The sequence below is a fragment of the Alosa pseudoharengus genome, unplaced genomic scaffold, assembly GCF_046254945.1.
Source record: "Alosa pseudoharengus isolate Yale_2024_CS ecotype anadromous, Long Island Sound unplaced genomic scaffold, YU_APseudo_1.1 YU_APseudo_1.1_scf_10, whole genome shotgun sequence".
NCBI classification, from domain to species: Eukaryota; Metazoa; Chordata; class Actinopteri; order Clupeiformes; family Clupeidae; genus Alosa; species Alosa pseudoharengus.
Window position 1 is genome coordinate 14920482 of NW_027468565.1, and position 27813 is coordinate 14948294.

At 40.5% G+C, this 27813-nt stretch overlaps 4 protein-coding genes across 7 annotated transcripts; 3 read left to right on the forward strand and 1 right to left on the reverse strand.

Annotated features, from left to right (window-relative positions):
- Positions 1-221: 221 nt before the first annotated feature.
- On the forward strand, positions 222-4023 carry ldhbb (lactate dehydrogenase Bb). Of its 2 annotated transcripts, XM_076264830.1 has the most exons (8): positions 222-1183; positions 1724-1860; positions 2061-2178; positions 2285-2458; positions 2713-2886; positions 3299-3416; positions 3494-3617; positions 3754-4023. In XM_076264830.1, exons 1-8 carry the CDS (start codon positions 1129-1131, stop codon positions 3919-3921), a joined length of 1068 nt encoding a protein of 355 aa, XP_076120945.1. In that variant the 5' UTR covers positions 222-1128; the 3' UTR covers positions 3922-4023. The 2 variants fall into 2 exon arrangements, with proteins under 2 accessions (XP_076120945.1, XP_076120936.1); XM_076264821.1 differs by having other exon boundaries at positions 222-1860.
- Positions 4024-5042: 1019 nt separating this feature from the next.
- On the reverse strand, positions 5043-10315 carry golt1bb (golgi transport 1Bb). The gene is made up of 5 exons (XM_076264863.1): positions 10227-10315; positions 9725-9816; positions 9400-9578; positions 6615-6696; positions 5043-6519 (listed from the first exon to the last, which is right to left on the reverse strand). Exons 1-5 carry the CDS (start codon positions 10249-10251, stop codon positions 6481-6483), a joined length of 417 nt encoding a protein of 138 aa, XP_076120978.1. The 5' UTR covers positions 10252-10315; the 3' UTR covers positions 5043-6480.
- Positions 10316-10778: 463 nt separating this feature from the next.
- On the forward strand, positions 10779-16797 carry slc35b4 (solute carrier family 35 member B4). The gene is made up of 10 exons (XM_076264874.1): positions 10779-11005; positions 11218-11331; positions 11894-11996; positions 12092-12141; positions 12224-12305; positions 12396-12453; positions 13619-13728; positions 13835-13910; positions 15219-15294; positions 15513-16797. The coding sequence occupies exons 1-10, from the start codon at positions 10920-10922 to the stop codon at positions 15757-15759; spliced, it is 1002 nt and encodes a 333-aa protein (XP_076120989.1). The 5' UTR covers positions 10779-10919; the 3' UTR covers positions 15760-16797.
- A 1625-nt stretch (positions 16798-18422) lies between these two features.
- Positions 18423-27588, forward strand: chchd3b (coiled-coil-helix-coiled-coil-helix domain containing 3b). 3 transcript variants are annotated; one of them, XM_076264903.1, is made up of 9 exons: positions 18423-18600; positions 19391-21491; positions 22827-22920; positions 23095-23275; positions 24974-24988; positions 25869-25952; positions 26303-26373; positions 26609-26790; positions 26957-27588. In XM_076264903.1, the coding sequence occupies exons 1-8, from the start codon at positions 18526-18528 to the stop codon at positions 26748-26750; spliced, it is 2763 nt and encodes a 920-aa protein (XP_076121018.1). In that variant the 5' UTR covers positions 18423-18525; the 3' UTR covers positions 26751-26790; positions 26957-27588. The 3 variants fall into 3 exon arrangements, with proteins under 3 accessions (XP_076121018.1, XP_076121001.1, XP_076121009.1); XM_076264886.1 differs by having other exon boundaries at positions 26609-26744; positions 26957-27587; XM_076264894.1 differs by lacking the exon at positions 24974-24988 and having other exon boundaries at positions 26609-26744; positions 26957-27586.
- Positions 27589-27813: the final 225 nt, after the last annotated feature.

Genomic DNA, 27813 nt, shown 5'->3' on the forward strand with positions numbered 1-27813 from the left:
AGTCTTCAGAGCAAGCAGTGGACTAGCGCTGCACTGCTGAAGCCTCTACATGTTCCCAATCCTAATTAACTACTAGGCTACAGTGAGATGTCAATGTCATCAAGGGATCTCAAGGCGATTACACAGTAGAATTAATCTGCTTTGTCGTAAAACTCTCCATGGCCAGATATTATTAGACAGAGTTGGAATAACTTTTTGAAAGGTTCAAATGAATACTGATGAATTACCAGGCTACTCTGTGCCACACATCAAACAGGTTGATTCTAATACTCACAGGTTTAACCCTGGTCCAATGGTCTAAATATATCTGAATCTAATTTGGATTTACTCATTCATCATTGTGTGTAAGAGTGAAACAAAACGAAGCCTTACTTTTACTGCCCTTGATACACGTCCTAGCTTTTGGGTATTAAAAATGGGACTGGTTCCAAAAAGGGATTACCTTGAGATCATCACTGGATTTAAGTAGCACTCTGTGCATGTTTTTTTTTTTTTTGTATGTGGAGACAAACAGCAATGTTTTGTTCACTCTCAGTCCAAGACATAATAGGCCTAATAAAATAGCCAAGTTACCAGCATTTGTGTGATTTTTGTTCAGCCTAGTGTTACTTGAAAAGCATACTATTTATCAACTTCACATGGTTACATTTCCCTAAATTTAAATTCATTTACAATAAAATTGCATTTTTTGTCATTCCTTCTTTGTAATGTGCATATCAGTGACATGTAATTGTAGTCATTTTCAACAGCTTGTTCAGGATACACCCCTGACACAGAACAAGCATGAATTAGTCATTTGGATGCAGGTGCACATGTAGCAGATTGAAGTTGTCAAGGGATTACATTAACCCAATTACCTGTCTGTAGACAGACATTGGCTGTGGAATAAATGATTGTAGAGGTGGAGGGGGTGAGATGGAGGAGGAAAAGAGGTGTTGTGTATTTCTTTTTAAGGTCATACCCCCTATGCTGTGTCTGGTGCAGCCGGAACCAGGTGCTCTGCTCCCTGATTGGGATGGGGAGGAGTGGCACTCTTGGGCACTGCAGTGCATTTCCTCAGTGAGCCACACTGACCACTGCAGCAGGGGAACTGCGTGCCTCCTTGCATCCCTCTTTTCCTGACATGCCATGTTGATTTCTTGGTGGTATCTATACCTGGCAGCCCGGAACATCATCCATCAAAGCAAGTATTTGAGCGAGTACTCTGATGTCTGATTGTCTTCTATAAATTAACAATATTCTGACCTTGCCTGCATTGGGTTTCATGTGAGAGTCAGTGCATGTCTTTGTATCCGGGGTGTATGTATGCAGACACGCGTATGTGTGATGGAATGAATGAAATCTTGAATGTAGTTACATTTTGTATCTATCAATAATGGCTACTTGAATGTAAAACTTTTAAGATGAGGCCTTTCATGTCTAACCAGGCTAACCAGGTCAAGCGTCTGCATGTTTGTTTTATAATAATCTGAGTAGTGCATTGTTGATGCTTTCTCATGAATATGGCTCAATTGTCTTCACTCAAACATGAGTCAAGGTTTCCCTACTACCAGATAAGGAACAACAAAAATCAATGTATGTATGAAAGTGTGTTGTGTTTGAGTGTGGATGGTACAAAATGTAATGCATGAACGTGTGCATGGTTGGCAAATGGACATTGGTCTTAATTCATTTGATCTCTCAGCCAGTTGGAGACTACTTAGCAAAATCTGTTTTGCTGCAGCTCTGGACATGGCCTCAGTCCTGCAGAAGCTCATTATGCCCCTCTTCAGTGGGCCAGCAGAGCCACCCAGGAACAAGGTGACCGTGGTCGGGGTGGGCCAGGTGGGAATGGCCTGTGCCGTCAGCATCCTACTGCGGGCAAGTTTTCGTTTGTAAAAAATCATCCTCACCACCAAAAACAACTATTGATGACTTCACATGACAAACTGTGACTATGCACTACTATAAAGGTCACATTTATATCATAATATTGATTTTTCATGTGACATTTCATACTGCAAAGGCAACCATTAAGAAAGCTGGGCATATTAAAAATCATTTTCTCTATTTGTCAATAGGACCTTTGTGATGAGTTAGCTTTGGTGGATGTGATGGAGGATAAACTCAAAGGAGAAATGATGGACCTCCAGCATGGTAGCCTCTTCTTAAAGACACCAAAGATAGTTGCTGGCAAAGGTGAGGGAGGTTTGACAACTGGATCACAATATTATAGATCAATAGTGTTCTACATTTTAAATTCCAACACTCAGAAGTGCTTTATTTAATGTCTCCAAAACATTAGATTACTCGGTGACTGCTCACTCCCGGATCGTTGTGGTCACAGCCGGTGTGCGCCAGCAAGAGGGGGAAAGCAGGTTGAATCTGGTGCAGAGGAATGTCAACATTTTTAAACACATCATCCCTCAGATCGTCAGATACAGCCCCAACTGCATCCTGATTGTGGTTTCCAACCCAGGTTCACAAATCAGTCTAACATCATTAGTACAATCCGTACACGTGCTCATGCTAGCTAGACCATACCTTGAGTCATGACACATATTGATCTACCATTTACTAAGCCAACTTTTAAGTTCAACCGTGTAACTGTGCTGATTAATGCATGGTTAACATAAAACATAGAGGGGTACCTCTAATTTATGAATTTGGATTCATAGCATCCCACAATTTCACTATATAGATATTTCTGAACAAATTTCTCTTTCTTATTAGTGGATGTCTTAACCTATGTGACCTGGAAGTTGAGTGGTCTGCCCAAACACCGCGTCATTGGTAGTGGCACCAACCTGGACTCGGCCCGCTTCCGCTACCTGATGGCTGAGAAGCTTGGCATCCATTCAAGCAGCTTCAACGGCTGGATTTTAGGAGAGCATGGAGACTCCAGTGGTAAGTGAAAGCACACATAGGAAGACTGCTCTGAGATGTTATCAAGATCGCTTGTCTTCTCCCAAAAGCAGTTTTTTTATGGTTAGGTTTCTTTTCTTTCTTTTTCCTTTTGTCAAACTAGAGGGTCCCATGGAGGGCTCAGACCTCCACTGGGGCCAAATGCTCTCTCACAATGCTAATGAAAGTGAATTTCAAGAGTTCTGCCTTGGCCCTTCCACCATCATGGAAATTTGGCTTTATCCTGCTAACAAACATACAAATAAAACAAGCTGAAAACATCACTTCCTTAATGGATGAAATATATGTGATGAAGTGCAGCTTGGGTCCTGGGTTGTGGGGGCAGCCTTTCTTATATGCCTTACCCAAAATCATGCGTTTAGTCTTATAACTATGGACCATTGTTTTCCTATAGTGCCTGTATGGAGTGGTGCAAATGTAGCAGGGGTGAGTCTTCAGAAACTCAATCCAGACATTGGGACGGAATATGACAAGGAGAACTGGAAGGAAACTCATAAGAGGGTTGTAGACAGGTAAGCAATATGCAGTGCACAGAAAAGCTGCATTATGGTGGTACAGTTGAATTTTCAGTTGGCTCCTTTTCCTGCAGTGCCTATGAGGTCATTAAACTGAAGGGGTACACCAACTGGGCTATTGGTCTAAGTGTAGCTGACCTGATCGAAAGCCTCATGAAAAATCTGAATAGGATCCATCCAGTGTCAACTATGGTAAAGGTCAGTAAATGTACTTGTACAGGAGTGATACATACTGTACATGTCGAGGGGATGGCAAACCACTTCAGACACATATATATACTGTATATGTACTAGTGGATGTATAGGTGGGTGACGGTAACTTTTTGATTTGCAGGGCATGTTTGGCATAGGCGATGAGGTGTACCTGAGCCTGCCCTGTGTGCTGAACAGTAGTGGGGTGAGCAGTGTTGTCAACATGACTCTGACTGAGGATGAGATGGCCCAGCTGAAGAAGAGTGCTGATACATTGTGGAACATCCAGAGGGACTTAAAAGACTTGTAATTTAACATGGATCACCAATTCATTCCGTCATTACAAATAACCTGACAGGTCAAAAAAAGGTTTCCGCCATTTCAGTGTAACTGATTTCTATTTGAATAAACCTTAAAAACCTAAGCTCTGTAGTGTATCCACTATGGAAAAATGTCAATTAGACCATTTTGGCAATTAAATATTATAATTAATATATTAATTAATATATTAATTAAAATATTAAATATTTAATATAGCTGCAAGAGTTCTACCCGACAGTTCTATGGGCTGCCATGAACTTCAATGGCAGAACAATAATAAGAAAACAGAAACACAATGGGTGCCTTCGCAGCCTCGCTGCTTGGCCCCCAATTTGATTTGTTCCAAAATGTTCCATTTTTTTTCATGGAAATCTAAAGCAACAGTTTGTCGATATTTGAGGTACATTTTCATCTCTAAAGTGATTTTGATGGTATTTCATCCTGTGAAAAACAGATACACACACACCTGTTGTTCCCACTAGCCATTCAGGGTAATTTTGTTGTTTGGATTTGAACACGGCACGAGAAGAGAAGCCTTCACAGCACGATATTGCAAAAAGACATCAGTTACCAGGTTAGCAAGCTTTTATTAGTATCAGCTGGCCTGTTGGTGGTTTTCCTGCCATTTAGGTCAGTGGTTTCACACCAAAACTGCACCATGCTACTTGGAGGAAGAGGCTGACTAACATACGAGAAAGTTTTCAGTAAAAAAAAAAAAAAAAAGGTAAATGAATAAAGTTCTCAGATCTAGTGGTATTCAGTATTTTAAATACTGATAAAATATCTAAAGTATGACCAGAGAGGAACACTTACTTTGTCTGTCACACTTTATCAATGGTTTTACTTCAATTTATAGACAAAAAATCTAGTTGTAGCAACAGATTGCATGCTGAACAGCATTAAATGATTCTGTGGGATATTTGTGGTTTAAAATGGAAACTGCAGATGACAATGGCTACCCCTTTTTGTTACTTTTGAGGTTCAAATGCATCAAATATGTCATGGGAGAGAAGGTAGTTTGCCATTTAAGTCAATTTTGTAGCCACAGAATAAAAAATGGGACTACTTTAAACATTGTTAATTGCTCAGCAAAACACATACACAATATAGTCCACTCCATACATTTTTAATTTTCAGACTTGTAAAAAGTACAGATGTTGCACATTTGTAATTAAAAATCAGATGTTGTGAACTCGTTCCTCACTCAAATGAGGCCTACTGTATATCCCCAGGTAAACATCTCCATCTCATCAAGCTCTATGGGACAACTGCCCGACAACACAATATAAAATGAGTGGTTCCTGTCAGTGTTAAGCATTTCAGTCACAAGCAGTTTCCATTAAACATACATGACATACAAATATCAAAAGACAGTCAGTTTCACACAAATATCATTCTTCATTCATAACACTGTCAGATTCGAATAAAGATGGTCAAGAAAATATTCCCAGTTGCACGTATACATGTCATATGTATCGTTGCATTGGTAAAAGAGAATGTAACACATGACGATACCAAAATGATCAGTAATGTTGTCTGAGTGCCTGAGGAGTTAGGAAAAGTTCACTTCCACAGTAGAAAACACAGGGCAAGAAAAAGCCCTGGTATACTGCTGTGGTCATAGCAATGCATAATGTCCCCCTGGGTTCATGCCTGAAAGCTTGTGATCACAACCATGATATTATGGACAGTATCATGTTACCCGTCATGGTCTATACCCCAGTGACATTTGCTTCGCTGCACAACCTGTTTGTGCATAACCTATAAGTAGGCGTAGTGAGCCCTATTATTGGTCATATGTAGGCATGTTACAGAATTCATGAGCACATGGAAAAAATTCTGAAAGTTCATAAATAATGGATTATGTAGTTCAAAATTCTGGTTTTGCTCTATATAACTTCACTGAACTTGGTGACTACCAAAATGTTGGCATATAGTCTCATTCCCAGATGCATTGGCAGATAAAGAGCCATCAACACTTAAAGCAACCTTACAAAAAATCAGTAACCTTTTATTACACGCACAACACTCCTCCCATCAGATCAGCACAGCACTGTACAGAACGACCTGCTTTTCACACACGCGATTCTCTGAAGAACGTTCTCCAAAGTTTGGTCATTTCACATCAACATTTGAACACACACAATGGGGATGCTAGATCCAACAGTGCTGAGTCAGAGTGCTCATGGTTTAGTCCTGCTTAGCCACCAGATGGAGGCACGTTACACCATGAAGCACAGCCTGTCTCTGGATTGGGTTGGAAAAGTCCCCAAATCTTTATGGTCTTTTCTGTCATGGCAATGCACTTCATGCGATAAATTACCTCTTGTGTCAAAAGGAAGCTTCAGTAACTTCAGTAGCCAGATGAAAGTTTATGGAGGAAAAAATGTTTTCCTTCAGGTGGAAAGAGGTCTGAATTCACTGTCCAAATTCACCTCAAGGAGTGTTGGCATTGGGCAGTAAAGTAACATTTAAAATGTAAAATGTTGAAGTATAAATATTGTTAGGGAATGATCAAGCAAATGTCCATTGTGACCACCAGTTACCGTTATACCATGGTGTTACTCTCGCCAACTTTATCAACCAACTAGAAAAAAAAGAATATCAAATGAATTGCTGTTAACACACAATGAAGAGCTCAATTAAGGAATTCAGTGTAACTGATCAGGCAGAGGAACTTACCCCACTGATACCTGGGAGGTTGAGAAGAGACCCCAGAACGGGTATCCTCCTAATGAAACCAACAGCAACCGGAAAGAACCCTCTGGAGAGGAGAAAGGAACAGTGTTCAACCACAACATTCAACCACAAAAACTTAGAGTACAACAATTGTTCTGTGACATAAGATAATGACACTTCAAATGCCATCTTGCTGGATTCAGAATGGCTTTTCAAAGAGTTGCATGTAAAAGTGGTATGTTCAAAAAACCCAGGCTGGGCCTTATCAAAAATCCTTGCATATGATTGGATAAGCCACTTGTCCGTCATCTATTGACGTGCTACTTCAACCACTCACATCGAAGCCAACCCGTGACGCTGAGAATAGTCTCACAGTCGCTTCTACGCTACGTCACATCTATGAAACTCCCGCCCTGCGTCCTGATTGGCTCTACCATAAAATCTGGTGCCGAAATCACTCTCAACGGAAGCGATCCCAGATGGATGTGAGTGGAGCTAGGCGGAACGAAATTAATCTGGCGAGAGTCAGGTTAGCTTAAAGGTGCTCTAAGCCAGTGATTCTCAACCTTTTTTCAGTAATGTACCCCCTGTGAAATATTTTTTTCAGCCAAGTACCCCCTAACCAGCGCACAAGAATTACCGCTACACTTCAACCACGACTCCATTGTTTGAGTTTTGATAGTGATTGACAGGTGATGGCGGGTGGCATGTGACAGGTTTGGTCGAACCATCCTGGTATGGGGGGGGACTCTGGGTTTTTAGGATAATGAAATTGAATAGCCTACTGAAATATAAAATTCATTTTATGAACTTAAATTTTCCTGAAATATTTATTAAATAATTGTTTTTAAAGTATTTTTGCATGGATTCTACTTTTTAAATATATGTATATTTTAAAATATCACGTACCCCCATTTGAGAATCACTGCTCTAAGCGATGCCACACGTTTTTTGGCTAAAACATTTTATGTCACTTACTGCAAACATCACCTAACCAACCACTAGCTGTCTGTGTCGTGAATACTCTGTAAAAAAACGCGATCTCTGTGGACAGCCCAGGCTCCATAAACGGCAACAAAAACAACCTAAGCATACCTAGCCCATAAAAACATAAACTGTTCCAGCAAATCACAAACGAGATGCGCTTTTAGGAGAGTTTCAATTGCATGGGAGGAAGGGGGAGGAAGTAGCGAGCTAGCTCTTTGTTTTGTTTGGAAGTCAAAAGATGTGACGTTACCCAGCATCGCTTAGAGCATCTTTAAGTGGGGACATGTGCCACCACAACGGACAGTTCTATGATTCACTGGATAAGGAGTGAGGCAGCAAACACCGCCAGACTATTCTGATATGTACAACATATCTTTTGTGCATTCATGACAAGTAAACTCGTGCAAAAATACAACATAACTCAAAAACCCTGTCTATCCCACTGAAATTTGGAAGTGGTCAAATATAAGGGGTCTAAATACTACACTGGTCTTGTATGCTGGCCAGATCAAGAAGAATCAAGCACAACAGAAACACCAGCAGCAAAAGCAACACACTGCATTAATGTAGCACTTTTCTAGACACCCAAAGCGTTTTACAGTGAAGGCGGAACCTCACTAGCCACCACCAATTTCTACTAGAGCCCGACCCATGTGGGATTTGAAAGGCCGATACAGATTTCGATATTTGAGGATTTCCATAACCGATAAATCAGCCGATATTAATTTTTAACAAACACAATGTAAAAACTCTAATATTTAGCGAATTGAAAAATACTGATCAATGGTGGGATGTTGCCTCAAAATAGGCCTAACTATCTGGTATCCAAATGAAAGGCTCTTATACAATAAATTATTAAATAACTATAAATAATAGTGTCAGGTCTTTGTTCTTATTTGTGGTAAACACCAGTGCCACGATAACTTCCAAGGTATTTACTTTATGCTTTATGATGGTATTTTCTGTGTTTTTTTACACACTGTAAACAGTGCGACTACTGTGTGATTGAAAAGGAGAATTGCATAATTTAAGACAACGTCTTCAAGTATCTATCTATCTATCTATCTATCTATCTATCTATCTATACTCTCAAGCGACTTAAAGCTTGAACACACTGCCTGCGTTGCGTCTGTGGAACGGCTCCGTTGCATGTTGATTTTCATTAGGGCACCCATGTTAACAGGTTACAGCAGCCACGGAGCCTCTGCCATATCCACATGTCAGGCACAGCTTGAACCGTGCTTATGACATGACATTATGACAAAGATCCTATAGGCCTGTTTGTGGGTGCACATATGTATGCAACATTTTAGGCACATCAGTGCAACCAATGAGTACTTTTAGTTGCACTGGGCAGCCATTTGGTCACTCGTAACAAAGCTGCTCGCACTCCAGCTGTCAGCACTGACTGATGATTGGCATAAACAGGTGTTTGCCCACTATAATGCATGCCTAGTATATAGCATGGCATACAATGTGTTTTTGAGTATACAGTATGATAGGATTATTGGCTGAATTTGACCAAACATAAATGTTTGTTACACCTACACAGACAGATGGCTGCTTAGACTAGTTTACAGCCTAATTAAATACAGTCACTGAAATCTAGGACTGGCTTTGGAAGTTAGATAATAGGCCAAATGATCAAGAAAACCCCAATCTAAATGATTTAAGCTTCAGTAATGTAGACTGATTGTTCTCCAATTGTGGTAAATCCATCATAGTGTACTGGGCAGCTTCATATCATTAAAAAATACCCCATGTTCAGTGGCTTGGGAGCAAGTAGACATCCAAAACTTACCTGAATAACAGAAAGAAGCCATAGGTCTCGAAGACCACACCAACAATAGGCCAACCGATCAATACAACAAACACACCCCCTAGGAAGAAACTGGTGGCTTTTGCTTTATGCCTTTGGAAGAAGAATCTGAAGGTGCGCTCCAGGCCGATGACAAATGATAAACCTGTAACAAATAATATCTGCACACACACACACACACACACACACACACACACACACAGTCTGTCTCATATCTCAGGCTTGCAAATTATCAGGGTTTCATTGCAGCTTGAATTAAGTGCTGTTAGGTATCATTTTAAAGAAGCAACGTTAGGGTTACACTTACATTTCCTATGGCAAGGAGGGCTTTATCGAAGAACAGGATCATTCCAAAGAAGAGGAAAAACACGCCGAATCCTGTTAGACCCATTCCGATTTCTGAGGCGACAGAAGAAAATACTTAGATATGGCATGACTTGAATGAAAAGTTTGGATGAAGCTTTGCTAACAACGTAGACTTTGGTTAACGCTATTAAGCAGAGGCAGATACCGCAGGAAGATGCAAGTTACTGTATCTTTTAAAGTGTTACACTCATGACTAGAGGCAACACTTCAAGAGTTTTGTCACCGGGAATCGTGACCCTTTAACATACAAACTGGACAAGAATCATTCTTAAGTATGAATGCCACTGTAAACAGTACGTTAGCCTATAAAGGCCTTTCTTTCATTCAGCTAGCTAGCTATGCTACTTTTCCTGATTACCCACTGATGCCGAATATAAATCTTGGGAATAGCGGAACCCCACACTGATAGCAATAATATGACCTCAAATAGAAGTCTATCTTACTCTGAGAATCCGTCAGCGAAATCATTTTTCCGATTGACCTGGTCCTCGCAACAAACGTGCTTGTGCTTTGCAACTATTACCGCCACGTCTTCTGGCTAGTAGTTATGAGCGAAATTCACGGCGCCTGCGTGGATGTAACGTTAGGAAAAATCTGTGCGTTCAGGCATCTCCAGAGTGCGCAGTCGTGTAGCAGCTGGTAACTTGGGATAGTAAAGTCCTGCCAGCAGGTTATTCATAATTTATGCCACCGCCTACAATTACACTATCTATTTTTTCTAAAATTAAGTTGTAGATATGTGTCCTTTCATGACCTGGCCGGTTCTCCTACATTGTTGGCAAAAACACTTGTTTTGTGGAGACCGGAGACCTTTATTTCATGCCTATTACTCAATTTACCGGTTTACATGGAACACACCCTCTAATAGCTTGCTCCGTCGACTTGGGAAATGTGTTTCATGTCCCCAATCATCACCGAAGACTATAGAGAAAATAACAGAAATATACTACTTTTCCCATAATGCAGGAGTACAGACCCGGAAGGAGGGTATCGGCGTTGCATAGCCTACACATTTCATTGAACAATTCGGTCTCTACTCTGTCAAACAGCCTGAGCCTAGCCTGTGAATGATCATTGTGAAAGTCGTTAAATTCGGTGCCTCGTTAGTTGTGATACACACATACGGTTATGCGTAAATGATAAAGATGAATCCGGCATTTGCAGTCATTTTGGTTTTCGCTGGGTGCTGCAGTAACGTGGTATTTTTGGAACTTTTAGTAAGGTGAGTGGTTTGCAACTTTGCGACTCAAGTTCTAGGCATAGGCTGTTCTGACCAGGCTAAAGATAACATTGAACAGCTTGTGTAAGTGTACAACATGAAGGCTATGCTGCTTACGGAAAATGTTATTTGGTAAAAGGAAAGCTGTCCTCTTTTGTCTCTGTATGGTGATATTATAACCAAATGTGGAAATTATGTGTGAACAATTTATACAGGGATTTTCCAGGATGTGGAAACATTGTCACCTTCGCTCAGTTTGCATTCATTGCCCTCGAGGGGTTCATATTCGAAACGAATTTTGGGAGAAAGAAACCTGCTATTCCTATGAGGTTGGTCGTAGGTTATTCATTATCTGCTGCTCAATCAGTGCACGCCTGTATCACACGCACACACACACACACACACACACACACACACACACACACACACACACAAACACTGTACAGTTTCTCCACCTCTGACATTTCCTCTTTTCCTCTTAAAAGAGTTTATTCAGCAATTGCAACTTTTAACATTCAAAAAATCACACTGTATTATCCACATTCACATGTGTACACTCATCAACACTCTAACCATTTAAAATACCACTGGTATTGTTATAAACATTGAACAATAACTCCACCATCATCAAACATGTTCTGAATGCCTTTTTAAAGAAATCACTGGACTGCACAGCGCAGTCCACCTGACTGTGATCACAGGATTCATAGTTTACCCACCTCTTATTTTACCACTACACACACACACACAGAGAAAGAGAGGGAGAGAGAGAGAGGGAGAGAGAGAGAGGGAGAGAGAGAGAGAGAGAGAGAGCCCACACACAGACACACATAGATAGACAGACACAGGCACACACTCACACCAATTATGATTTTCTATTTCTCGCCCTAGTAATTATGTCATCATGGTGACCATGTTCTTCACTGTCAGCGTCATTAATAATTACGCTCTCAACTTCAACATAGCCATGCCCCTTCACATGATTTTCAGATCTGTGAGTATGTGCACTTAAGGGTATGGTCATTTAAGTTCATATTCTTGAAACTGCATTTCATGTTACAGTAAATCCTATAATGTCTGTTTTATCAGGGCTCTTTGATAGCCAACATGATTCTTGGTATCATAATTCTGAAAAAAAGGTAAGTTTATATAAGCCATATATGCTTTTTGTAGCTGTAACCACACAAATCTGCATTTTAACTATTACTTTATCTCATGTAGATACACAGCAAGTAAATACGTTTCAATTATTCTGGTGTCAGTTGGAATCTTCATCTGTACCATCATGTCTGCTAGACAAGTGGTGAGCTCCTTACAGCTTTCTTGGCAATAGTGGACTGATTGTGAATAATTTCATGTTCCATTAGTGACTGGAAACCTTTTTTTTTTTCAGAATGTAGAGAAGGGCACAGAAGACGAAAGTGTGTATGCCTTTATGTGGTGGCTTTTGGGTAGGTTAATGAAACTTCTGAATGGTAATCAATGCTGAGTTATTTTATTTTGCTGTGTCCACTGCCTTACTTGTATGAGAGTGACATCTGGCATTCACTTTAATAGCAAGGTGCGCAACATCAAAGAGTGCGTTGGTATTTTAACAGTCAGCCATCTGAAGGAATCTGCTTGCACGCCAGACTGTGTATGCAACACCAGGATTACACTAAACTTTGCTTTACTAAAAAAATTGTGTGACTAGGAGTAGCCTTCATGCATCTGCACTCGCCTGTAATTTGAACTCATCCAAACTGAAACTGCGCTCACCGTGGTCTCATAGGCAACGACAAAACAGTTTTACACTTACTTTCACTATTGACTGACAAGGGGTTACAATCGAAAACATAGCCTGAAAAAAGCAACACTTACCCCAGTAATGTTCAAATGACTGAATACAAATCCTAGGGATATTCATCCTGTGGACCAGTCGTTGCCTGGGACTTGCTACGTTGCCAAGGGCTGCTTACATTTCCTGACAGTGCGCCTCCAAAATAGCTGTGCGCTTTTCGTTTTAGACCAGATTTTTCTTGTCAGTGGCGTAATGATTTTTAGTGGGTGTAAGATAGTGATTTTTGGATCATGCGCCTGACCACACCTATTTTTTCAATTGACACGCCCGTGGGCATAATGTTCAATTGAACTGGAGCGCATGGCGGAAAATTAATCACTACTTTGGGTGTAACAGGGAAGCTACACCAGGCGCGTAACTGAAGTGCTCCTTTCGCGACGCACATGAATGGTCTATTTTTTTTCGAACGTACGCACCACTATCACATCTGGTGTAGTTACTTCCATTGATTGTAGTGGAAGCTAATTGTTGCAGTAGATGCAACGTGAACGGAACGCTTCAGTTACGCGCCTGGTGTAGCTCAGCCCTTAGATGGGAACACCCAAGGTTTAGCCCCACATTGCGCCGGGTGTAAAATAGGGCCCTCTATATGGCAAATGGTGTACCGCTGGCTAACCTGTTTTGTGTTTCATAGAAAAGCCATTTGGGAAAAAAAGTCCAGTGTGAAGGAGCTTTTTGGATGAGCTTTAGTCATCAATGTAAACTGTGCAAAATCTGAGGCACAAATAAGTGTAAGTCTAAAAAGAGTCTAAATGTCTTTTTAATTCCATCTTTAGGCATTGCTATGTTGACCTTTGCCTTGCTCATGTCTGCTCGGATGGGAATTTTCCAGGAGACACTGTATAAGCAGTATGGGAAGCACTCCAAAGAGGCCCTTTTCTATAATGTGAGTGCCACTGTGATTTATCTCCAATAACATTTAAGAGTTAAAGTAAAGTCCATGGATACATTTACTTTATTTACTTATATGCTTGTACATTGTTGTCTTTCAGCATTGCCTTCCATTACCAGGATTCTTGCTCTTATCTACAGACATCTACAACCATTGTTTACTGTTCAATCAAAGTGGTGTGTTGTTTAAAATTATCACAACATACAGATCTATTGGATCTCCTTAATTTAGTTCAGCGGTCCCCAACCACCGGGCCGCAGGACATTCCTAACCGGGCCGTAGCCTACGACGAGTTAAAAAACAAAATGCATGCAAACTAAACTAAATTTAATTCGCAATAATGTCACGTTTTTACATGGCATAGGCCTATATGCATTTGTTTGATTGCACGCATGTTTGCATTTTGCAAGGTCTATTTTCTTACGTCTGTCTGTCCCGCCTTCAACACTTTTACATACAGTATTGCCTTCAGCGTTGCGCAGCCTCAGGTCAGCTCACTTCACTTGATGACGACTGTCATCGTCATTTAAACTGGCAGATAAAGTCGCTGCATTTAAAGCCAAGCTTGATTTGTGGGGACGACGAGTGGACCGGGGTGTATTTGATATGTTCCAAACAGTAGTGGGGGTTTTGGGAGAGAGGCAGGGCCCTTTCTCTCGCAGCTGGTGCGCGATCACCTTGTTGCGCTTTCAAATGAGTTTGAGCGTTACTTCCCATCCTCCAAAGATCCACGGCAAACCAATGAGTGGGTCCGCAACCCATTTGTCAATATCCCGAATAGTCCTAACTTGTCAGCGCAGGAGGAAGAGCAGTTGATCGAAATTGCAAATGACGGTGGTCTTAAAGAAACCTCTCTGGCGGGTTTTTGGATCAAAACCAAAGCAGAATATCCCGAGATAGCCGTAAAAGCGCTGAAAACGTTTCCCACCACGTATCTATGCGAGGCCGGGTTTTCGGCAATGACTGCAACTAAGACCAAATTGCGCAATCGACTGGACATTTCAAACACACTGAGTGTCAATGTCTTCCATCACCCCCAGATGGAAGCTTTTTGTTGCAGGGAAACAAGCAGGGCTCCCACTGATTATATTCGTAATGCACGTTTAGTTCCCATGTTTTGTTCGCATATTTTGTTAAGCATGTTCACACTTATAGATGTAGCTTCAAGTTGTTCAATATTCATAGTTCATATTGTTCAATTTTCACTTCTTCAAGTTCACGTTATTCACAAGAGATCGTTACCTTCACTGTTCATACATAACTGGAGCTAGTTCTTTTCAAGTAATGCATGCACAACACATATGGAACATGGAACCCCCCCCGCCGGTCCGTGAAAAAAAAATAGGAATCAAACCGGTCCATGGTACACAAAAGGTTGGGGACCCCTGATTTAGTTGAATAATTTAATTGAATATATTTTACCTTTGCTCCTTTTAAAATTATTATTATGATGGAAAGTTTTCTAAACATACATTCTCTTCCAGCTCCTGTGGAGGTCCCCTTGATTGGACAAGCTGTTCCAGTGATGTGGTTGTATCTGCTGATGAATGTCATAACTCAGTATCCTTCAAGCATTTTACTCAAATATTGCACAAAACGTATCAAAAATATTATAAATGTTGCATGTGTACGGGCCACTTGGATAAGAGAGAATGCACATACTTAGAGCTACAGCATTAGCCATTGTGCAAAAGCTCATATGTGGTCCGTTAGTACTTAAGATTTTCAGATTCTCCTCTTTGGTAAACAGTGAGTAAGCCTTTAACCTGCTGAATCAGATATGTGTGCATACGGGGAGTGTTCATCCTGACCACAGAGTGTGCCTCACTCACAGTCACACTGGTGGTAACACTACGGAAGTTCGTCAGTCTCATCATCTCAATCTTGTACTTCCGGAACCCCTTCACTGCCTGGCACTGGGTTGGCACAGCGGTGGTGTTCCTGGGTACACTCCTCTACACAGAAGTACTGACCAATGTCTGGACTGCCCTCAGAAGCGAGAAACCACCAAAGAAAGCAGACTAATTGATAGATGGGTACCCCTCTGCTAAAATAGTGTTTTGACTCCACCCCTGGATCATCTGGATGGATGTTAATGATTGACTGTTTTCGGGCAACAAAAAAAGCTTTTCTGTGCCATGTCCTAGTAACATTTGTCTGTCATGGAAGTCTTTGATTGTGGTTTAAAGGGTAATGCTTGCTCTCCGTAATTCGATCTAATGACAGTACTTTACAAACATATAAACATACTTTCATTGTCTCAGTAACGGTACTAAAATGGAAATTTGCCAGGGGGAAAATTAAGAACACAGATTTGCTGATGGCGTACATTGGTGGCATGATTTAACTAAACATCTGTCTTAAATGAGAATGGAAAGATGTTTATTAGATAGCTATGCCATTTCTAAGAAGTTGAACTTCTGTGCTGCTGAATGGTGTTGAATACTTCAAACTCTGGGACTGCTCTTATTTTTAGTTTAAAGTAGCATTCATGTCTCTTAATCTATATGTTTAATACAATGTCTTAAAAAGACGGTTTAAGCTTAAGTCAGACACCAAACTAGGAGGTGCAACATTACTGTAGTATATGTGAAAATACAGATTTGTGGAACATAGTTGTATGACACTGGTAACCATGTAAGCAACTCCTTAGTTGTTCATGCTGTGTGATTTTTACAATTTAGTTGTAAGATATTGTCGTTATTGTCGTTATCTACCACTCCATTACTTAGATAAGATCGAATGTACAAATGCAGCGAAGACTCATCTTGATATGTAGGTTTTTATTGTATGTCCTGCAGTCTTTGTACACCTATTCATAAGCTATTGTTTTATGCATATGCAATCATAATTTTTCAAGCCAAAAGAAAGACAGAATAGTTCAAAGTCATGTCATATATCTGGATTTTTCAGCATTGCAAAATTCTAACAATCTAGACATCTGTAGATGGGAAAGAACTATTTGTGCCATTTCTTGTATCCACAATATCAATAGTTACATTCTGCCAGTGTAGGATCTGGAGGATTTGCTTCTCCCCCCTGAAATACACTTTTTAAATGATACTATTGTGATTATTTGGGAACATGGGATGCTGAAAACACCAGTACTACAAGTTAACACAAACTTTTGTAAGTAGGCTCCTGGTTGAAATAAGACTAAGAATAACAAATACCTTACTAATCCCAAAGGAAATGTGACTGTCACAACAACACCTTCCTGTGCATGTTAACAAACACAAACATTCAATTTAAGGATTCAAGGATTTTATTTGTCACATACATAGATATACTTTGTAGAACATGTAGTGAAAAGGCATTTAGCTGCTCAACCTTCCTGTGCAGTGGTGTCCTTAGGGGACAAAGAAAGATTAGGAAAGATTTGAATAAATAGACATATAGGTAAAATAAGTTTAAAGGTGCTCTAAGCGATGTTGGGCAACGCCACTTCTGTTGACGTTCAAACAAAACAGAGCTAGCTCGCTACTCCCTCCCCCTCCCTCCCGTGCAACTGAAACTCTCCTAAATGCGCATCTCGCTGGTTATTGGTTGGAACACTGTTGTGTTTCGTGGTGCAAGTTGCACCAATTTGTTTTTGTTGGCGTTTGTGGAGCCTAGGCTGTCTACAGGGACCGTTTTTACACAGTGTGTTCAGGGGACAGGCAGCTAGCGGATAGTGAGGAGATGTTTATGTGACAAAAAATGTTTTAGCCTAAAATACGTGTGACTTTGTGTATAGCACCTTTAATAAAGTAAAACAATAACATTGATGATACCAATAATATAGTAATGTCACACCAGTCATCAGCCACTTCACTGCTGTTTATACTTCTCCAGTGGCTAACCGTGATTAACTGGATATTTTAGTATTCTGCTGGCATATACCTGGCCTGTTTATGGCATTGGCTGGAGAAGCCAAAATATACCAACATCATAGGCCTATCCTTTTGGCTGAACTATGGCTTTCTGTCCCCCATTCAGTTTTACTGGAAGCAACTGAGGCTGTTTGCTTGACTGTCAATTTGTTTTTCTTTTCTCAACATGGGTAAAATACATCAACAAAAGTAAAATAAAAAAAACAGTCAGTTAGTATAAATGTCAAATAGTCTAAACGTTCTTCTTTAAATTTTTGTGTCAAGTCAAATCTGAAAGTGAATCATGTCTACTGCCACAGAGAGGGCCTCAAAGGTTTGTATGGGTATTCCCGGGCTATATTAAAGGCTCTGTCAGTTGAACAATTTGGAGTTGTGATTCCAATCTGATCATTAGAGACAGTTTCATTTTTCTTTCATCCTCTGGGCATACGAATAGGATGTGTAAATAAGTCAGAAGTCAATATAGATTGGCTGTCACAAAAAGGGTGATAAAATATCACGGCGTACAAAGACCTGGGAAGAATCAAAAAGATGTTAGAAGGGATTGCCTGGTATTGTTTTATTATGACAATAATGTCAGCGTTCATTGTTCAGCTCTTTCTTTTTATTTATTCTTTTAACTAGGCTACCCATTAAGGGTTATAAGAGACGAGTCTATGGCGCATAACTGTTACCTGCCATGCATAGGCTACAGTATGTATAGGCTATACCGTCTATAATAACCAATGAAAGGGAACGATGCACAAGGCCAAGTCATCCAATGGGAGCGTCCATTCTACACATGCTACTCAAAAGTGGGAAGGGCAGGGGATAGTACTCATAACCTCCTTGAATCCCTGCGTTGTAGGTAGAATACACGCTGTACTTTAAACATACTACAACACATTTTGTTACAGACAAGTGTCTTTTTTTTACAAGTATGGGGAATAATAATAGTCATGCCTCTTTTGAGTCAGACGATCATGGAGGCGTTACGTTTGTGAAGGGCATTCGGGTGAGTGCACGAGTATGAGAAGGCTGAAAGTTTAATTGCATAACAAACATAGCTCTGTACCTTATGGCTAATACTGACCGAGACATTAAGTTTAGCTCCACATAGGCAATCTTGCATATGTATTGATCAGAAAACTGTAACTTAACATTTGGAAAGTAGGCTAGTCTAACGATGATGGATGTAACCGCGCGCGTAAATAGCTTACATTGCCAATATGTGTGGCGATGAAACAGTCGCCACACATAGATTTGTTGTCTGTACATACTAGGCCTATATTTAGTCTTAATCTATGTATGCAAAAGATCCAATGTGAATTCAGAGAGAACTGGGGAAGTATTTTATTCTATAATGATGAACTCATGAAATAATAAATAGCTTATCATGTAGTTTAGGCTATTTCAAAACGGGTTCCGAACAACTTTTAAATAAACGTATTTTTTATTTATTATTAAACCTTTAATTTGGTTTACTAAAAGTCCACGTTTCTAAACACAAACAATTCCTTTCTTTTTGAAAACGGATGGTTTTTATGAGGTTATCTATATTTTTGAGGTATGTTTTCTATTGCCGAACCAATAACATCTTCAACAATCAAAAATTTAGAGTATGCTGAAGATTGCATCATTCTGGTGTCCTGTCATGCAGAAAAGGCCCTGCTTTAATATAAAATATTCCCTGGATGTTTGGTAACTGAGGTTCTTTGTATGTTATGCCTAAATCAAATTCTGAAATGAAAGAGAAGTTTTGGTTTAACTGACAGGCTCTGTGTTTCTTCATTGTTTGATGATAGCTTTCGGATAAAGTCATTGACAGAATGAGGGAGTCACCAAGAAAGGCCTGTCCACGGCCAGGTCAAAAAGCTGCCTCCTCACCCCATGCTGTGCCTGCTTCTCCCCAACCCAGACTCACACCCATACCCACTGCTGAACGACTGGTCCCAGTTTTGCCTCAGTCTCCTCATTTTGTGAGCACTCTACTGCCTCCTCCACTTATCAAGCCAGTGCCAATCATTGAAACACTGCCAAGCCCTCCCCTCCAACACTCCTTTGAGGAAGTCAAAACACAGCCCCCGATACCACCTAAAGAGCAGCGGTCAATTCCTCCCACAACTCCTGCAGAAGGCAAAGTGGAGCCTACACCATCAGTAAAAGAAGTTGTAGCCTCACCATCTTCACTTCCAGAATCAGTTGTCAGCTCTTCACCCACACCTGTAACTGAAGCCATTCCCTCACCTGTTCAGGCGACACCTAAAGTTGTTTCTACTGAACCTGTAGCCTTACCACCCTCTCCACCTGTTGATGTGCCAACCTTAACAACGCCTTCATTGGTTGTAACACCCATCCCTCCTCCTTCAGTTGAGCGTGTCGCTGAATTTCTACCTTCACCTGAGCCTAAACTCATACAAATGCCTTCTGTTGAACCTACAATTGTGCCTGTGGAATCCGAACCTTTACCTACACCTCCTGTTGAACCTTTGAATATACCATCTCCTTCAACTGAGTATGTTAACGAATCTCTTCCTGCACCTGAGCCTAAAGTCATACAAATGCCTTTTGTTGAACCTACAGTTGTGCCTGTAGCTGTGGAACCTGAACCTTTACCTACACCTCCTGTTGAACCTTTGAATGTCTCCTCTCCTTCAGTTGAGCGTGTCGCTGAATTTCTATCTACACCTGAGCCTGAAGTCATTCAAATGCCTTCGGTTGAGCTTACAGTTGTACCTGTAGCTATGGAACCTGAACCTTTACCTATACCTCCTGTTGAACCTTTCAATGTCTCCTCTCCTTCAGTTGAGCGTGTCGCTGAATTTCTATCTACACCTGAGCCTGAAGTCATTCAAATGCCTTCGGTTGAGCCTACAGTTGTACCTGTAGCTATGGAACCTGAACCTTTACCTACACATCCTGTTGAACCTTTGAATGTCTCCTCTCCTTCAGTTGAGTGTGTCGCTGAATTTCCATCTACACCTGAGCCTGAAGTCATTCAAATGCCTTCGGTTGAGCCTACAGTTGTACTTGTAGCTATGGAACCTGAACCTTTACCTACACCTCCTGTTGAACCTTTGAATTTTTCTTCTCCTTCAGTTGAGCGTGACACTGACTTTCTACCTACACCTGAGCCTGAAGTCATACAAATGCCTTCAGTTGAACCTACAGTTATACCTGTAGCTGTGAACCCTGAACCTTTATCTACACCTCCTGTTAATCTTTTGAACGTGCCCTCTCCCTCCGCTGAAGCTGAGACTCCGTCTACACGGCCATCCAAAGTCATACCACAACCTTCAGCTGATGAACTTGTAGTTGTACCCACACTTCCCACTATTGAGCCTGTAGCTGAACCCACTCTTGTTCCCGCTGGACCTGTTGCTGAACCTGTACCTCCAGTTCAGCCCCTAGATATACAAGTCCACCTTGTGGAACCAACAAACGTACCCGCACTTCCGGTTGAAGCCATTGCTGCACCTGAGCATTCTGAAGACTCCATTATACCTGTATCCCACCCAGTTGAACCTGTAGTCACACACACGTGCCATCATGAACCTGTAGCTGTGTCTTCCCCGACTGAAACTACAGGCACGGCTGCTGAGGCCATTTTTTCACCAGTGCCTTCTGCTCCCACACCTCTACCTATCACAGAAGAAACTGAGGCAATTGCTATGCCCTCACCCTCTGTAGTGCCCTCAGTGCCGCTGCTTGCCCTTGAAGACCATGCAGATATGCTTCCAAACCCTTCAGCTGCCACTCCTCCTGCCAGTGGACTATTAGCCTTGCAAGCAGGATCAGATAGCCCACCTCCCCCACCTGAGAGGCCTGTGGACACCCATCCAATCCCCTCCCTCCTTGATACCATGAGCCCTCCCCCTCAGCTACCTCCTCCTAAAACACCTGTGGGTGAGTCTTACTGTGCATGAGAGTGACATAAAAGCATTTGAAAAGATAATAATTGGAATGCCCACCAAAAAGCTTCTGATAAACACCAAGATTTCATTGAATTCATTACAGTTAACTGGTTAAAAATTTGCCCTGTAGCGTTTTTCATTTTCATCAGACTGGAGTGAGGTATTTCACTCAAAATTTGGTGGTTCATTATGAAATAATGGTAAAAGTTGTGATCCAACTTAACTGCTGTAGTTTTCTCATAATCAGACATTGAAGTAGAGCAAGTAGTCGTAAAATTAAAATGTGCAACTGGATGGTGTAAACATGAAATGGAAATGGTATTGAAATAGAACTGGTATTGAATTTGAGTGATACATATAGTAGACATAATACTGAAATGCACAGTACAGTTACAATTACAGTTGGGCAGATAGTCTCATATATGGAAGGTATTGTGCATTTAATGACAAAAGCATGACATTTGTTCCATTGTTTTTATACACTTAGTGTAAGTTTTTGTTTTTAGATGTGGAGGCGCTTCAGATTTGACCTCTGGTACTAGATATTTACTGAAAAATGTTAACTCCTTTAAGGAGTGAATTGAATATGCAGATTGAATTTAGGGTCATATGACAAATTGTCTATGGTTTCCAAGATACAGGTGGTGGTTTAACTTACCCACTGGCTTAACATACCCCATTATCCCTTATTTTGCAAAGACCTTAGGCAATCTTACTTTTTTGTTTTAGAAATTGTATAAAGACCAAATGTATTTGTTTCTCACTCTGTCTTTTTAGTTATCAAGTTAGGTAGTCTCAACACAATAGGAATATTACAGCTATTTCTGCTATCCTAAAACTAAAATGAAGTCCCTCCATCTTGCTTTCTTCCTCCTCTCACTTACTCTGTTAAATAATGCAGTGTTGGCCCTGGCCATGGCGTGACTGGCTGGGGCACCTGCACCGTACACCGGCAACCTGGGTTCAATTCCCGCCCCCGTGGTCCTTTCCGGATCCCACCTCAACTCTCTCTCCCACCCGCTTCCTGTCATTCTCCACTGTCCTGTCCCAGTAAAAATATACTTTAAAAAAATGCAGTGCTGAAAGCAATGACCTCTCAAGGACACTAGAGGTCAGATGAAAAACCTTGGGATGTGTAGATTATATGGTGAAGGTGTCATGCTTAAGTCATAAAATGCACTATTATTTGCTCTATGCTCTATTACTAACTAAGCTAAAAGAAAAAAAAATCAAAACCAATAACAAGTAAGTACAAACAAACAATGTTTTATATTGCATGCCATGGTATAGCATAACTGAAAAATGTATGTTCTTTTTTCATGTGAAGTCAATGAAGATGAATTGAGAACACAAATCAAAGGTGAACTACAGAGACTACTGGAGCAGGAGATGAGCCAAGCACAATTAAGGATTCAGAAACAGTGAGAATCCTTTATTTTTTTGGGGTTATTAAGGGTTATTCTCACTAGACCTCAGTGGATACAATTTGGGTAACAGTTCCTTCTGTCTGAAAGGTTTCTGACTAGATTGTGTAAGCTAGTTTCTGCTAATGCTGCTTAAACTGTAGCTCTTCATCCTGGTCTCTGTGTGTTTAGATTAGAAGAGGAGAAACTCCGAGCCAGGGCCCTCGCTCAGGTGGCTGCTCAGGCCCAGATCCAGGAGCAGGTAAAGAAGGTGTTGGATGAGGAGAGGGCTGCCCACCAGAAGTCCTTAAAAGAGACCATCATGAAGGAGCGCATGAACACTGAGGATGAGCGCCTCATTGCCCAGTATTATGTAAGGCATCTTCTTGTTCCTTTGACCACTTGCAAATATATTGGATTGCACTTAACATTCTTTTACCCCTCTGGGGCCTATTTTGAAATATGTGGTCTGAAGCATATTGTTCAAGCGCATTTAGGGTATGTCCAAGTCCAGGTTTGCTAATTTGATGGCAGAATAACTGATCAGATGCCAGGCGCATGGTTCAATCGGGTTGTACTTACAAAACGTAATGAATCATGGGTGTGTTTTGGGCATAACATCAAATAAACCAATGAGAGCACCTTCTCCAATTTTCTTTATAAGCCAGAGGCACTTTAACATGACGTGTTGCTGTTGTGATCTCATAAGTCACTTAGATGAATCTTTGGCCGAGATGCTATTTATTCACTTAGCTATAACTCAAATACTAAGTACCAATGTCAAGATGGCACAGGTTTTTAAACCCTGGCTGGCACAAACAGTGGGCAAAGGTGGCTCTGAAAACATCAGAAAACAACGCATTTTTGAGCATAGATCCGAATGCCTTTTCTTGTGGTCCAAGTCCTGCCCTATGCCTTTACATCTTGGATGTGTTTTGATGAGCTTTTCCGTTGTTTAGATATGGCTATATATAATCACTTAAGGTATCCAAAGTGCCTAATACTTCATTGTACTTCATTCAGTTCTTTACGCTGAGTGCCTCCAACATGGCCATGCAGCTGGGTTACCGTCCAGAACTTGACGTCCGTGCAAACCCCTAATTCCGAATAAGTCAGCGACGCAGCCCACAAATAGGCTCCCAACGTCATGACGTAAATCTCTGCTGGTGGAATTCCCTATTTTGGCTGAATAATACAGTGTCTTCAGGGTCTTCCACCTGTATTTCCCTTTTCAGGCATATGTCGATAGCCAGCTTCATTAAGTTTTTTTTACAAATCATTTTAAAAACGTTGCTATTACGGCATTTTCTCCCGTCGATGAACTCCATGACATTTGCATGATTGCAAGACATAAGTTTGTCTCCTCGTCTTTCCAAAAGTGTGCGCTTTGTTTCGCCATGATTAGGAAAGTGTGTGAGAGACAATTGGTTAATTGTATCCTAATTCTGTGCGAATTGAGCATGCACAGGCCTTCTGGGAGCATATTCCATTTAAGGTGTTTTCATCATATTATGTGTATATCTATGGTTTTCATGACCCAATATTCCGTTTAAAACAGGCATATGCTAGGGTGTGCAAACTGTTTATTAGTAAACCGAATATGGCCTTTTTCGGTTTATTTCAGTCAGAATAAGGTGTTTACAAGACGCACACATATTCGTATTATTCCCAATAAACTGATTTAAAACCGTTTATTGGCTGCATGGAACCGCGCTCAGTGAAAGGCTGGTTTATGGTTCTGTGTCTGACACTGTTCCCTCTACGCTGACAATTTTCAGTCACTGTCTCCTGTGTTTGCGTTGCTCTCCAGTGAAATGCTGGATGGAGTGCTGAACTCCATAGACTGCCATATTTAAATATAGATGTAAATTGTTTCTTACACTGAAATTATATATGTCTTAGCAAGATGTTAGGTGCATGCTTGGGGGAGTAAGTTACTTTGTTACTTATTGAACACCTGTATAGTGCTACAATATCCTGAACTTATATCCTGAACTTATAATCATGATCATTTTAATGCCCCATTTCGGCTCTTTATTTCATTACCTCTTTTCCTCTCTTTGTGCCTCAGTGGTTGGAGCGGAAGGTAAGAAAAGAAAAGAAAAGATTTTTCAGCATGTTCTTTTGTTTTCGGAGTGTTCTCTGTGATATTATGTTGCCATACAGTGTGTTGTTCTGTAGACACTCACCAAAGCATGTTTTATGATGGCATAATTTGAAAGCCAACAAACAGATGGCAAAAACCCTAAGTGTGTGCAGGTTTTGACCATGAAATTGTGGTGAGCTGCTTGATTGACAAATTGCACATGTAAGATGGTGCTGTAATATAGTTTTTATGCAACCAATTTATGCAATATGCTCTCTGTTCTGTGTGTGTGTTATCTTAAAGCTATTAAAATTGACTATTGTGAAAAAAAAGCATTACATAATTAGAACTGAATTGTAACTAGGTTGATGGACTAACCTTTCTTGATTACTGCTATGGACGAATCTAAATTCTATGCCAGTTCCCTTGCCTCCTCCCACTAACACCAGCTTTTGTATTTAATATGTGGCATGCTAGCTATAGATTCAGGGTGTGAGTTTGACAGCATATTTTGCCGACAGTGCATGCACAAAGTGAGCAGAGTCAGGCCAACGTTAATTAATAAAAGATAGAAAGATAGAACATTGGTTGCAATGGTTTATTAAATTTCACTTCACTAGAGAGGTCTCGCCCATTTCAGAGTCCCCGTCTTGATGTAGCTCCCGCTGCCTGTATCGGCGGCAAACTCTGGCCCATAGAGAGAATATGTATTATGTCAATGTGCCCCCTCAAAAAGGTGCATTCAAATCGCACAGGAAGTATCTTGCACTACCGGCTTGATTGTTTATTGACTCAAAACATTTCAAGCTGCATTGGTGAGCTAAGCCCTATAATTATTCACTATTCCATAATGTCCTGTCTTTTTGATGATCCTCCTCAGGCTCAGAAGCTGGAGGAGAGAGATCAAGACCTGAAGAAACAAGATGTCCTCTATAGGGAGCAGATCAACAAGCTGGAAGAGAAGGCAAGGCGTTCGGTTTGATTTTTTGAAGACTTTTGATCTTCCATAATGCCAGCTGTAAGCCATATCCTAGCATGCAAGTTATTACAGTGTAAATTGTATTGGTACCATGAGGAAGACTGGCTTCTATATAGCCTGTTTTGACTGCAAAAGCATTCTGTTCCAACAGGAAGTGAGGTTGTTGTTGTTATGGCATTTTTCAAACATGTAAGGAAATGGTTATGAAAGGAGTTGTTAATTAACAATGAGCAGGTGCTGCAGCTGTTTTTTAATACAATGTTGTCCATCCATTCCATACAAGAAAAGGGAATTTTATGTGAGAATTTGTTTTTATGTTACTTACCTTTTTTCAGAGTACGCTATTTTACAAGGTCACTAGTGAGAACTTCCGCAAGGGGAAAGAGGATGCGCACAATCGCTTCAAGTGAGTTTGTTTGTCATTAGTCATTAGTCATTAGTACAATTGACGGAGGCATTACATATGTAAACCTCCAATTGATTTAAATAAAAAGTATTACTTGTCGCCTGCTTTTTATATGATTAAAGCTAAGTAACCTTTCTTGAATTTCCCCATGGGGATCAATAAAGTATCTATCTAACCTATTGTCAGCAACTGTCATATGACTGTTTTTACATGTCTGGTCATTTTTCTCTTGTAGGAGAGTTCAGATTAAACCTGCTTGTTCTGAGCTGCAAGAACAGATAATGAAGTGTTATAAGGACAACCAAGGCCAGACCTTAGCCTGTTCCAATATCGCCTCACTCTACATTCAATGTGTGGACAAAGCCAAACAAGTATGAATCACAAGGCATGCAGGGCATGTGGTTGAATTGTTCTTGAGTGAGCTAACTGTTATCTACATAAATTATTCTTGCACACATTTGAGTGGGCAAGCAGTTTTGCTTATTTGCTTATTGCTATAGTTTTTCCACTTGAAAATATCCACAACTCATATTTGTAGAGTATCTGTATGAATATTTAACAAATTACATTTCTTTTCCCACAGAAAGCGAAGACGAGTATTGGGGCGTAAACCTGATAAATCTCAGGATGGCAGCAGCATCCATATACAATCCAACATGTCCTGAAGCGAGATCAAGCCATAAGAGACCGTTTACAGTGTACTCTTTTTCTGAACAGGATCTCCAATACAAAGGTTTCAATGCTCTTAACAATCCACTGTGTAGTGACAAAACCTGAAGATTTGTGAAGGCCCTGTCGGGGACATAGGCCATGCAAGACAAGAACTGGAAACATTGTAGTTTGTTGACTCTTCATGTTCCACAAATGCATTGTTAATGTACACAGTATTGCACCACCAACCCAGAAGTTAACTACAGGATGTTCACACTGCTCATATGGCGGAGGACTGAATTATCAGAATTGCAATAATTGTACAATCACTTAACAAATTTGCAATCAACAAAATGCCAAGGGTTAGGTGGATGCATGCTGATTTTAAATCATCTTTATAATTTGAATTACGGTATGAATGTGAAGCCAAATAAAAGGGAAAATTCTTTAAAATGATCTAATTGTATTCACTGAATTGAATTGGTCATCTCTCATCTGCATTTTATGAAGTGGACTTGTAGGAACACTCAGCCTGTTACAGTTGTTTTCAGTCATTGCACACTATGATTTGGTACTTAGGATCTACCACAATAAAATATATTTGATATAAGAGAATAAACGTTTCATTACAATATCAAAGGATAGACAGAACTACACTGCTGAACTAAAACAGGCACATACTGTTAATATTGAATTGGACTGCCTTGCTCAAACGCATGCATGCATGCTTAAATCAACCTGAATGACTGATCAACGCCAGAAATGTAGATTCAGTCTAATAGGTGTATG

Bases quoted from the DNA above. Each gene is read 5' to 3' on its own strand.
- ldhbb (XM_076264821.1), top strand. From the start codon at position 1,609: ATGGTACAAAATGTAATGCATGAACGTGTGCATGGTTGGCAAATGGAC. The intron at 1,861-2,060 runs GCAAGTTTTCGT...ATTTGTCAATAG, and splicing joins CCGTCAGCATCCTACTGCGG to GACCTTTGTGATGAGTTAGC. The intron at 2,179-2,284 runs GTGAGGGAGGTT...CCAAAACATTAG, and splicing joins AAAGATAGTTGCTGGCAAAG to ATTACTCGGTGACTGCTCAC.
- golt1bb (XM_076264863.1), bottom strand. From the start codon at position 10,251: ATGATTTCGCTGACGGATTCTCAGA. The intron at 9,579-9,724 runs GTAAGTGTAACC...GTGTGTGTGCAG, and splicing joins CCCTCCTTGCCATAGGAAAT to ATATTATTTGTTACAGGTTT. The intron at 6,520-6,614 runs GTAAGTTCCTCT...TTTTTTTTCTAG, and splicing joins ACCTCCCAGGTATCAGTGGG to TTGGTTGATAAAGTTGGCGA.
- slc35b4 (XM_076264874.1), top strand. From the start codon at position 10,920: ATGATAAAGATGAATCCGGCATTTGCAGTCATTTTGGTTTTCGCTGGG. The intron at 13,729-13,834 runs GTGAGTGCCACT...GTTGTCTTTCAG, and splicing joins AAGAGGCCCTTTTCTATAAT to CATTGCCTTCCATTACCAGG. The intron at 15,295-15,512 runs GTATCCTTCAAG...CTGCTGAATCAG, and splicing joins CTGATGAATGTCATAACTCA to ATATGTGTGCATACGGGGAG.
- chchd3b (XM_076264886.1), top strand. From the start codon at position 18,526: ATGGGGAATAATAATAGTCATGCCTCTTTTGAGTCAGACGATCATGGA. The intron at 25,953-26,302 runs GCAAGGCGTTCG...ACCTTTTTTCAG, and splicing joins TCAACAAGCTGGAAGAGAAG to AGTACGCTATTTTACAAGGT. The intron at 26,745-26,956 runs GTATGAATCACA...CTTTTCCCACAG, and splicing joins GTGTGGACAAAGCCAAACAA to AAAGCGAAGACGAGTATTGG.